General features: G+C 38.5%; 1 protein-coding gene across 1 annotated transcript in view; it reads right to left on the reverse strand.

The window, feature by feature from the left end:
* COL25A1 (collagen type XXV alpha 1 chain) overlaps nt 1-13,228 on the reverse strand; it is a 504,591-nt gene that overhangs the window by 115,484 nt on the left and 375,879 nt on the right. Inside the window, exons 8-10 of the mRNA XM_078002085.1 lie at nt 4,914-4,973; nt 3,234-3,341; nt 550-585 (exon numbers count right to left, since the gene is read on the reverse strand). Of these exons, the coding sequence (XP_077858211.1) occupies nt 550-585; nt 3,234-3,341; nt 4,914-4,973 (204 nt within the window). The remainder of the gene's footprint in view (nt 1-549; nt 586-3,233; nt 3,342-4,913; nt 4,974-13,228) is intronic.

The raw sequence follows: 13,228 nt of genomic DNA on the forward strand, positions 1-13,228 counted from the left end.
ACCTGTGTGTCTATGAGTAAGTCCATGTGGAATCATTTCAGGACCTTTTTTGTTTGTTTGTTTGTTTGTTTGTTTGTTTGTTTTTAAATGACAGAGAACCAAAAGGCACAGCAATTTTTCTCTGGATAGAGATGTTCAACGGTAGAAAAACTCTGAATCGCTGTGCAAAGTTTCCTGTGCGAATTCATTTAGTCAGACCTGATCCCTTTGAAAATGGGATTTCCATTTCTATTTAAGCTAAGAGGCATGCCCCTAAATTTAATCTCTCTTACAGCAGAGTCACTTAATTAATTCTCTCCTTTGGCCTGCAGCATCTCTGTCGCTCCCTACACCTGGAATCTCTTTCTTTTTCTCCTGCATCAGCAATGTAGATATGTAGTCTTATGACCCTTAGCATGTAGTAGATAGGCCATATTACTTTTAACTTTTACTAATTTTCACTTTTTTATTATAGTCTGTCATATGACAGATATATTTGTCACACATAATCTTGACCATAGTTTTAAACAACCTGGCTTAGTATAGAAAAAGATAAATTGAGATACTTGCCATCAAGCCTTGTTCTCCTGGTTTTCCTGGTTCACCCTTAAAAAAGAATAGTGATAATTTTAGTAATGCTGTAAGTATTTTTAAAAAACCCTTCAATCATTTTTTTTCTTTGACTGGGGCATGTAAATGTCAAGTATATTTCTTCAGGTTAAATAGAGGAATGTAGCACATTAAAAGAGAGCTAATTTCCCTTCTACAAATAAACTTTACAAATTTAGGGTTTAATAAAATTAGTCTAGATTATCATGTCTTCTTTAGGATGACATAAAGATAAGGACATGGTGTCTTTATGAGAACTCAGAACTTTCACACATAGGACAGAGAGACAATTGCTCTTAGTACAGGTGTTTAATAAAATGAGCAGAGACTGATGTTAAACTTTGGTCTTCCTGGATTAATGATGGCTGAAGTAACATGTTTTATTAAATTTGATACAGAAAATTACACTATATCATGACATTATCATTTTCTTATATTCAGATTGATATAGAATTATCATATTTTATTGTCATAATGACAGTCATTGGCTAAAAATATTTTTTGTCTTAAAATGCCAATGAATATAGATATTGCTGGTCTTTCAAAATCAATATTTCACAGTTTATTTTTATAGTCTTCTTCTAGCAAGGTATGATGACACATGCCTGTAATCTCAACTATTTGGGAGGCTGAGGCAGGAGGACTGCTTGAGTCCAGGTCTTTGAAGCTACAGTGTGCTATGATGGCATCTGTGAATAGCCACTGCACTACAGCTTGGGCAACACAGCAAAGACCTCATTGCACACAAAAAAATCTTTTTGTACTTTGGGAGGCCGAGGTGGGCGGATCACCTGTGGTCAGGAAATCGAGATCATCCTGGCTAACATGGTGAAACCCCATCTCTACTAAAAATACAAAAAAATTAGCCGGGCGTGGTGGCAGGCACCTGTAGTCCCAGCTACTCAAGAGGCTGAGGCAGGAGAATCACTTGAACCCGGGAGGCAGAGGTTGCAGTGAGCTGAGATCACGCCACTGCACTCCAACCTGGATGACAGAGCGAGACTCTATCTCAAAAAAAAAGAAAAAGAAATCTTTCTCTAGCAGTCATCATAGTACATATAAATAAACTCTGAGACCATATATAGTTCAAGTTATATTTTTGAAAATTTTAAAACAAGTTAATTTGTCCTATGTGTAGAAAGCTCCATTTCTTACTTACATGAATAAACTATATTTGTTTAAAGAATGATATAATTTTGGATTATGTGGTTTGTCATACCTTTAAATTTTTTAAAAGTAATTTATATCTTGAATTTGAGTATAGTATATAATGCTCAATGATCTGACTAATGTACCATCAAAATGGTTTTAACTACTTTTTGAAGAGACACCCATTGTATTTCTGTGGCAACCAGCAATCAATGGGAGAGCTTTAAATATCCCTAAAGCTGTGGATCTCTCTGCCTTTTGGAATATCATCATGAGAAAAAGCAAGGCATTAGAAGACAGCTATAGAATTCAACTACTGTCTTTGGAGGTTGAGTGAAAGCAGTCCTAACAACTAGCAAATCATATGTTGAAAGACAATTCCACATTTTATATCAACAAATTCACAGCAGCTTTCAGAAAAGGACACAGGCTTATGAGGCTGTCTCAGAAGTTTTAAAGTATGCTATATTCTTATAAAGAGTCATTATTTCTAAAAATGCATAAATATATGCATATAAAAATGAAAGAAAATATACCAAAACATTAATGAGTATTGTAATTATTTACTTTTTTGGTTTTATTTTCAAAATTTTCTGCTTTGTGGATAAATATTTTCATTATTATTATGTACCACAAAAATACTATGAAAATAATTTGTTAAATAAATACACTTAATAAATAATTTAATCCAGTAATAAACCTTAATTTCTAGTCCTAAAGTCATAAAATAAATCTAAAATTTTTGACCTTTTCCATATATTTCTTTTAATTGCTGGGTTGCCTCTGAAACCAAACCATTTATCTTCTATGTTTTACTACTATATCATTGACACTTGACCAATCTTTGTAGCCAAGTATTGAGATTACTTTTAAATTATTTCTATGAATAAGCCTTACATACAAAAGACAAATGATATTTAAACCATACCCACCGATGTTTTAACCATTCATTTTACGGTTATTAGCAATTTTGGGGGTTCAAGTTATTTATAAGGGAATAAATATTAGAACATTTTACTTCCTCTACTTTCCATAAATAGTATAGGACTTTATTGGTCTGCTATTGAACCTTTGGAAAATGTTATTAGCCTCCTACTTAGTTTTTCAGACTAATCTCCCACTTAAACTAAAGGCCCCGGTGCACACTATGGCAGTCAGGTTACACCTGGGATTGGGCAACTCCAATCACAGACTTCTTGAGGCTTCCCTCAAAAACAGTTTAGTGGCTGCCTCCAGGTGTCTCTTGTGGTTTGCTTGGATCCCCAGTGGATTAAGTGGCAAAGAGGAATGCAGCTGGGAGCGCCCTATGCTGCGTGGGGACTTTCCCATCATCTCACTTCCCTCAACCCACTCCACTCATCATCCCGTTTCCCTCAACCCACTCCACTCACTTGACCCCCTGACCTGATGCCCCTCACCACCCTGCTCCACCCTAGTTCTCAGCCCTTAACACGAAACAAAACGTGTGAGAATAAGTGATCTAAAAAGTGACTCACAGGTACTCCTGGCATTCCACGGGGGCCATCTTTCCCTGTGTCCCCAGGTGGCCCTCTTGGGCCTGGAGGGCCGGGGGGTCCTGGAGGCCCTGCCTGTCCTTGGTCACCCTGTGATGGAGAAAGGAACAGACCAGCAATAACCATGAAAGATAAAGACTCAGGTCTTCTTTTCAGCACCTTAAATTTGCATTATCTGATCCACATTTACACTATGAAAAGAACCAGAACAACCACAAATATAAAGCCTGTAGGCAATTTGCCTCCCAGCAGGGAGCAAATAAATATTCACGCTGGGTGACTGAGTAGATGCTATTAAAATCAAAGCAGCTCAGGAACCAGCACTTCCATTCTTTGAAATAGTGTATATGTTACCACTACAGTCAGAGCTGGTATAAAATGTGTGAATTACTTTATCCATAACACTGCATCAGTTGTATTCACCTCATTTAATAAAATGGCTGCCTTTAAAGTTAGACAAATGTGTTTACTTTTTCATACCCTATAAAATTAAGCATATGAGGCTCCCATCATATTGCATAATAATTTATAAATTACCAAAGCTAGAGAGCTTAGAAACTGGATCTGTTAGTAGCTACAATTTAAAATTTTTTAATTAAGAAAAAATTAGATAGGCTTTTAGTATCTTTTTTGGTACTTGTATCTAACATTTCAAACAAAAGCAGCTGACTAAACGTAATTTTGTTTGAGGATATTTCCAAATAAATACCCACCCACCGCCCACACCCCACCCATCAGAGATAAACGGTAAAGCAATAGGTATACAGAGCAATAACCAATGTAAAGAAGAAATCAGACTTCAGCAAGAATAAGCACTACCTTAATCAGGCGGCGTTTAATGAGCTGCTGATCAGCAGAGAGAAACCCATGATTGATTTTAGGAAACACCATCTGATCAGTCAGGTGAGGTCAAAGGTTGAAGTTCAGAGATGAGAGAGTTGAAGAATAGACATCAGAAGGCCCCAAGAAAGAAATAAAGATATACACATTAGACTTATAATGATTATTAAACAAAATAGAACTGGCACTTATGTCTAACGTTAGACCCACTGATTCTTCTCGAAAGAAATATCCTGAAATGCGATGCTGAGACCAGATCTTCAGTGGTAATGAACATTTTTTGTGCTTCATCATTTCACTGTGGACGTTGGATCTTTTTAATGTAGTTTATTCCCAGAAGCAGGTAAGCAGGTGCACCCCTGCATTCTTCACTCTGAGCAGAAAGTCTAGAGACAAAATGCCAGTTCCATTTCCATCAGACTTGTCAACCAGCATAATGTGACGTGAACTTGACTGCCATTTGATTGACACCCGAAGTCCAGAGAGAGTACTTAGGATTATTTAATTGACTGGAAAAATATTACAGAGCATTAGAATGCATACAAATTAAGCCATCAAGGCATGGCATGGTTTTAGATCGCTATGCCCACCTCTCTTCACAGTACCTGTTTGACGTCAATATCCTCCTCTCAAGTATGCTCAGGATATACCCTCTTAAAAGACATTTGACCTCAATGATACAAGTGGGGTCCCAAGTGCCCAGTAACTTGACATATATGATGAGAGGAAGCCAACGGGCTCGGTAAGCCAATTGAATGGTTCCTGCTCACGCTTATGCTGATTGCATTTCTGACTACACAGGCATGAGTAACAACCACAAACCTTGACGGTGAGGATCTGATTACTGTGCAGGGCAGCAACTGTGGGGAAGCCTGGCAGGCCCTATGGACGTAGCACAGCACCAAAACAACACAACATAAAACGTCACACAGACATTTCACTGGGGGACAAACAAAACAAGCACATACCTAGCGCCTCCCTTCCCTGGTTCTAAGTCTTGCCTCGTCTGACACACCATAAACAAAATTAGACACATGAGGCCCCAAAATAAACCTTTTTTTTTTTTTTTTTTTTTTTTCAGATGAAGTCTCACTCTGTTGCTCAGGCTGGAGTGCAGTGGCCTGATCTAGGCTCACTGCAACCTCCACCTCCCGAGTTCAAGCAATTCTCCTGCCTCAGCCTCCCTAGTGCTGGGATCACAGGCGTGCGCCACCACGCGCAGTGAAGTTTTGTATTTTTAGTAGAGACGGGGTTTCACCATGTTGGCCAGGTTGGTCTCCAACTCCTGACCTCAAGTGATCCACCCACCTCGGCCTCCCACAGTGCTGGGATTACAGGCGTGAGTCACCATGTCCAGACTTTTATTTTCCTTTTTTTTTTTTTGAGACGGAGTCTTGCTCTGTCACCTAGGCTGGAGTGCACTGGCACAATCTCAGCTCACTGAAACCTCTGTCCCCAGGGTTCAAGTGATTCTCTGTCTCAGCCTGCCCAGTAGCTGGGATTACAGGCATGTGCCACCATGTCCAGCTAATTTTTGTATTTGTAGTAGAGACTGGGTTTCACCATGTTGGCCAGGCTGGTCTCAAACTCCTGCCCTCAAGTGATCTGACCGCCTCGGCCTCCCAAAGTGCTGGGATTACAGGCATAAACCATCATGCCTAGTCAAACCAATAATTTCCTAAAGCATGGAATGGGGAAACTGAGAGCTCATGGTCATTGAGCCTGGGGCAGGTACAACGGGATCTGTGTCTACACGGTGTAAAGAGTTTGCTACATGGAGCATTTCTGGAATCTTACAAAATTACAACATCTTAATTACAAAATGTTAGTACAAAATGGAGATAACTATAGACACTGTTATGAAAACCACACTGTAATTTCCCTCCATTGACATTCTGTTTACAGCTCAGGATATACAATACATGTATTAATTCTTTTTTGGACAACAACGGGGAACAAAATTTTGCCATCAGATCATACTTATTCCCCAGAATAAACACAGTACACCTCACAAAATACAGTCTTGCCACCCACATATCAAAATTTCTCTCTCCAATCATATGATGAATCTCAGAACTCTCCTGTTTCGGGAATTCACGCAGAGGTGGTGGATGAAAATCTGTCTCTTATAACATGTGTATTTCATGTCAGGGGGATTTATGGTCACACTCTGCAGTAATCACTTCTGTCACATAACTTTTCCGAAAGAACTTGACAGTTCACACAACCCCTTAATGCAGAAAAGCAGTTTTGAATTCCCTGAGAATACGGAGAGATGTTTTAGAGACTCGTTCTTCAATAACTTGTACTAACTCCTCCTCACAGGCGTTATCAATTGGTTAAGTCTGAGAGAGAAATTTTGCCTTTGTTCTATTTCTTTTCTAAGAACATGTGAAACTAAAGCCTTTTATTCCTTTTTTTTCCAACACACACACACACACACACACACACACAGAGAGAACATGTTTACCAGTTTACCATACAAATAAAATAAACAACAACCACAGCAATACATGGCCTGGGCTCTCTCTCTTCCCACCCAAATTTATCTTGCAGATATTTTTAGGAAAGCCCAGGAAATTTCTAAATTTTTAGTTTTATTACTTTTGTGAATATTTCACCCCCCACATGCCTCACACTAGAGATATGTTTTTCATTTTAAGAAAGGCAGAAAAATTAGTTTGTAGTCTGAAGACACTTCTTCAGCTCCAATGCCTTTGATTCTCAGTCTTCAGGACTACAACTTCTCAGGAAGCAAAACAGAGAAAATCTTATCTTTTGCCAAGTCCGTTCTGATAAGGCTATTAAGTGGCTCCGTAGTTTTGAGGTGACCTATGTCCTCTTTTTCTTCTCTCTAAATACAAGTCCTTTAAATATACATTCTGCATAAATTCAGAAATGCTACAAGTTGGAAAACAGATGTATACAATTTGCTTTTGTTTTACTATGGAATATGAGTTTAAAATGTTATTAGATGGTAATGTGCCAGCATCTTTCCATCTGTGACTCATTAGCCCTATATTACACAGTCAGAATTTTATATATAAAGCTCATATTTATGTAACAAAGAACAAAAACAGATACAAACAAGAAGTCTATGAGGGATCAGAATCTTGATTAGTGGCGATAAATCATAATGTCACTTGAAACAGGATTATCTAACAAAATAGTTTTAAATTAAAAACCTTTTAGCAGCACACATGGTAGGCCTTACAAATATTTTGAAATTTGAATGTATAAATAAGTCACTTCTTGTACTCATGTCTGAGCATGACCAGCTTTCTATTTGATCATATTTTCAAAATGCTCACACACACACACACAAAGTCTCAAGTTGTATAACTCCTTAGTTTGGGTTCCAATTTTAATGAGATCTAAAGAGAGAAGTGGATAGGCAATTCTCACCTCAGAAAGATCTTTTTCCTCAAACAGAATAATCTCTATTTGAGGAAGCTAATTTATAATCCTTAATCATCTTGACTGTGAAAATGCTACCAATTAGGTGTTTAGAGCTACATTTTAAAGATTTCATTAGCATGCCAGGCAAAATAATTTTTCAGGAGTTTATGTGTAGCAAAGTAAAAAGGGGACATGTGGACGGATTCTCTTAAATGCTAACAAAAATCCCATGATTTGGGCTGCAATGTCCTAGGACCCTGTGCGTTTCAAACTGGGGTAAAAGTAACCCTGAGAGTATATGCTGGTGTCCTACAGAGTGTTTCAAAGCAATAACAAATATGGTCCATCCTCCTAAAAAAGTCTATTCAATTAATGGCAAATACATTTAAACATTATTATGTAAAGCAAACATTGATATATTATAGGGTTATAGCATTCAAAATTGGACACGTTTTAAAAATTTTCACCATTTGATGGTGGTAGAAAAATCCCATTTCACAGGGGCTGCCTCCAGATCCTAGGTAGACACTGACTCTGCTTCTTGTGTGAGTTCTTTGGAGGGTTGGTTTCTAAAGTACAGGTGTTGACACCTATCCTCAGTACAAGTGTTGACACCTTATGGCTTTGTGTGGCCACACCTGCTCGGCTTCTCTAGCCGCTCATACAGAGGATACAATTTTTATTAACTATACCATTTTTTCCCACAGTATCATTAGTCATATCCTTTCGAAACAAATAAAATGGACATACTTTACTTGGTTTTGCATCTCAGAAAGTTTGCCTGGTACACAGACGGTTTGAGTGGGTGTGGAAAAACAAATGTGTCTCCAGAAAAATATGGAGAAAAAAATCCAGGAATATTGAATATTGAATACTGAATATTGAAATAATTTTTGTTATTGTTGTTATTTTTTGAGATGGGGTCTGACTCTGTCGCCCAGACTTGAGTGTAGTGGTGCGATCTCGGCTCACTGCAACCTCTGCCTCCCGGGTTCAAGCAATTCTCCTGCCTCAGCCCCCCTAGTAGCTGGGACTACAGGCATGCACCACCATGCCCAGCTATTTTTTTGTATTTTTAGTAGAGATGGGGTTTCACCATGTTGGCCAGGCTCGTCTCGAACTCCTGACCTCAAGTGATCTGCCCACCTCAGCCTCCCAAAGTGCTGGGATTACAGGCGTGAGCCACTGTACCCGGCCTGAAATAATTTGTACACATTTTCACCCCAAATACTTTGAATTATTAAGAAATCAGATGAATAAGAGCTGTAAAACTACCATATATAACTCATTTTTTTCCCTCCTGAGAGCATAAAGCCTCAGACAGCTTCATGAGTCTTCATGACATTCTGTGAAGTAGGCAACCATCTCACAACCAGTATTTTGACATCATGACAGGAAAGGCTATATCTCCCCCTTCATTACCAACTAGAAGAAACAATGCAAGCCTACCCCAAAGGGATATTGAACAAATAAATAATTCATAAGAAACGCTTCTAACTACTTAGAGGCCATACATTCAAGGTGTTACTGTCATTTTTATTGTGTACTCAGTAATAATGAGTATTATAAGATTATAAATAGTGAGAAAATTTTGTGCTTTCTCAAACGTATTCAGTAAGGCAATGATAGAGCCAGAAATTCAATCCAGGTCTTCTGATTCTAAACTTTGTCATTATGCAATTTATGTGTTTATAATTTTCTTCTACCTGCTTTACAGTTGAAATATTAGAAAGCTTAAAAATTGACTAACATTCAACAATATTTAGAAAGCGTCTGTTGAGCACCTTCTGCGCAACATTCACTATGCCACACTCTGGGGATTGAATGGTGAGCAAGATCCCATGCTCACAGGGTTTACCATCTAGTGGAGAAATAGAAATAAGCTGGCAGTTGTCATACAGAGTGACAAGTATTATGGTGGAGAAGTGGGGGGGCTACAAAGAAAATAAAATGTGCACTAGACACATGTTTCAGGAGCCATGGAAGACCTCCCAAGCCAGGTGAAGTAGAGGCTGGAGGTTGGTACAGGAAGAGTAAAACTAAAGATAGACCATTTAGGAAGGTATGACAATAGTCTAGCTGTGAGATTGTGTCTTAGAACTAGAGGAAGGACAAATCAATTGTTTGAATTGTTATTAAGGAAGTCGAATTTGTAGGACTTGTAACTTGGCTGAGAATATAAGGGTAAATGAGGAGCAGAGAATGGTCCTAGGTCTCTAGCTTGGACAATGGAAGGATAGTAGAGGGAACACAAAGAAAAGGCTTTCTGGGATAGGCAGGTAGTTATGAATGATGAATTCAGCTACAGGTTTGCTGAATTTGAGATGTCTGTGGACAGCCAAGGGGCAGCAGTTGGACATGCATATAGAACAGAAGAAAGGTGAGAAATGACTAGGCACGGTGACTCATGCCTATAATCCCAGCACTTTGGGAGGCTGAGGCAGGCAGATCATGAGGAGTTCGAGACCAACCTGGCCAACATGGTGAAACCCCGTCTCTACTAAAAATACAAAAATTAGCTGGGCATGGTGGCAGGTGTCTGTAATCTCAGCTACTCGGGAGGCTGAGGCAGGAGAATCATTTGAACCCAGGAGGCAGAGGTTGTAGTGAGCCGAGATCACGGCATTGCACTCCAGCCTGGGCAACAACAGCGAAACTCCGTCTCAAAAAATAAATAAATAAAATAAAAAATTAAATAAATAAAAAAGAAAGAAAGACAGGTGAGAATTATGAGCCATAGGGATATGCGAAGTCACCTCGGGAGGTTGTAGAGAGGGCAGTCCTAGGAAAGAACCCTTCAAAAGACTTAGGTTTAAGGGATGAGCAGAGGAAGAGGCAACCACAAAGAAGATGAAAAGGAGTGGCTATAGAAGCAGGAGGAATGGTAATTCTCCTCACAAAAGTTCTAGTCAGGCAAATGACTCAAAATGATAGATGCACATACTTTACTTTGCTGTTTATTGCATCATCAATAATGCTGCCTAAATCACATAAATGACTCATAACAAGAACAGGTTAACAATGGTCAGTGTCACTGACAATGGCTGATCATTGATCAGCACAAGGGAGTGTACCTGAGGTTGCAGGGCTATGGATGAAAAGATAATTATTTTACTTACAAAGAGTCAAAGGGTCCCAATAGCAAGTCATATTAAATAAAAAATATGCATTATGCTGAGAAATGAAATCTCCAAGTTTCTCCATAATGTAAATACTATCATGATTCTGTTTGCCCAAAATACATCATGCATTACAACACGACCATTACAGTGGGCATGTGTGCAGCATAAATAGAGATAAATACTCCTCAAAGTTGATAAAATAATTTCTAGCTAAGAGAGACCAGATGGGGAAACACTATAATAGGATACAAAAATATTTAGGTAAAAGAATTGCTTCAGTTTAGCAGAAACTGTTAGAAGGCTAAATTAAGAAAGAAAAGAATTTAAGAGAAGGAAATCTGCAACTAGATCATTCCATATTGCAGTAGATGGTATAATTTATCTGTCTGAAAAGAAAAATCAACTATATAAAGCTAAACAGCTAAAGGAATTTTTGAACAATCATGCAGTATAATAATTGGAGCCTGTGGAAATCAGAAGTTATAACTGATGGTAAAAGATTGCCTCATGGTAGTATTAATTATGGGAAGAATTAGCCTTCTGTAGTTGAATATAATATTTTCAACTGGCTCAAAAAATTACTATTTTTCTATTTTATTGATACTCTAAATTCTATTCTACTACATTTTCTCATAAATTTTAACCCTAGTCACTCCAGGAATTATCTTTTTTTGTCTGTAAATGGTAAGTGTAAATTTTACAAGTTATTTGAATATAATATTTTCAACTTGTTCAAGAAGTTACTATTTTTTTATAGATACTCTAAATTCCATTCTACTATGTTTTATCATAAATATTAACCCTAGCCAGTCCAGGAATTATCTTTTTATACGTCGATGATAAGCGTAATTTTACAAGTCATTTGGAAGAAAAACAAAACAATGCAATCTCTGTATTGACAAATGTCATTAAATACTGTAGCTACTAAAATGCTAAGTAAGTGAAGACAGCCTGCAAAAGATCTATGAATAAGAAGACAGCAGATAAACTTCAACACTGGCAAGTGCAAAGTATTAAGAAAAGTGCCTAAACTACTCATATAGTGCCGAAGGCTCTACTTGTTGTATATAATCTATTAGGGGATTCCAGGGCTTGTTGTAAAGTGTTCCCTAATGACATACAGCTAAGAAAGGCCAATAGAAGATGAGACCCCATGAAAAGAGGTAGAATTCCTGAAGAAGGTTTTTCCTGATCTGAGTGAACCAGAGAAGTATAGACACAGGATACAGGGAAGAAAAATAAAGCAGCCTTGAAGTCTGGGAAGATATACAAAAATAAAACTGTATTGATTTTATTTATATATACTCTGCTAGAACTGGATCAGAGCTATTCTCTACAAATAAACATCAAGAGAGCAGTCCGGTCTTAGGGTTTCTTAATAATAATTAAAATAATAAATAATGACAATGGTGATGATGGTATTAATAGTGGTTAAGGCTTATATGATACTTCCTTTGCGTGAGGTATTCTTCTAAGAGTTTTATAAATATTAACTTTTTTAATCCTCACACCAACTACTTGACAGATGAGGAATTTGAGACACGAAGAGGTGAGGGGTCTCGCCCACCCATCTGTAAGTGGCAGAGCCACGAGTCACCCCCTGGCCACCTGCTCCAGTGTCAACCATCTTAACCAGCATATTTTCCATAAATTTTTCTTTTTTTTTATTTTTTTGAGACTGAGTCTTACTCTGTCACCCAGGCTGGAGTGCAGTGGCACAATCTCGGCTCATTGCAATCTCCGCCTCCTGGGTTCAAGTGATTCTCCTGCCTCAGCCTCCCAAGTAGGTGGGACTACAGGCATGCAGCACCACACGCCCAGCTAATTTTTTTTGCATTTTTAGTAGAGAAGGGTTTTACCATGTTGACCAGGATGGTCTCAATCTCTCGACCACATGATCCGCCCACCTTGGCCTCCCAAAGTGCTGGGATTACAGGCATGAGCCACCGTGTCCAGCCCCATATCTTCCATAAATTTTTCATAGTCTCTGAATTTCATTTTCACTTATTCATTTATTCAATAAGAATTTAACACAATTGCACAATGACCAAGGCAATATTTGGACATTGGGATTAGAGCCGTAAACAAGATAGACCTTATACCAGGCCTTATGGAGCTTAGAATGTATGAAGGCAGGTAGACATGAAACAAGCAACTTCAAACGTGGCTGGGATCTCTTTTGCTAACATTTATCCATGCTCTTTTCCTCTTGTATTTTTTCATTTCCTCCCCACTCCTTCATCAAGCTCTTAGATGACCCTTTGCTTAGGGCCTCAGAGGAGGCATAAGGAGGCAGAGTGCAAGACGTAACTTGTCTACCAACATTTCCAGAAATGAAAAATACCTAGAAAGACACTCCCCCAAACTAGAAGTGAGGAAAGAGATCTGTAGTCTCCGAGAGCACAGAGGGACCTAAGCTCTGCTTCCCAGCAGCACTTCCAGGAAAGCAACACCACAAAGAAATGGCCATGTGGCATGTCAGATAGACATGTGTGAGCAGGCTTGCAAAGGATTCCCCCGCCTGAAGTACCGCACAGAAGTAGCAGAAAGATTCCCATGCCCCATAGGTGCAGTCGTGACACACTAGGAGACCCTTGTGGCTAGCCACTCTCAAAG

This window comes from Macaca mulatta, chromosome 5 (assembly GCF_049350105.2).
Source record: "Macaca mulatta isolate MMU2019108-1 chromosome 5, T2T-MMU8v2.0, whole genome shotgun sequence".
NCBI classification, from domain to species: Eukaryota; Metazoa; Chordata; class Mammalia; order Primates; family Cercopithecidae; genus Macaca; species Macaca mulatta.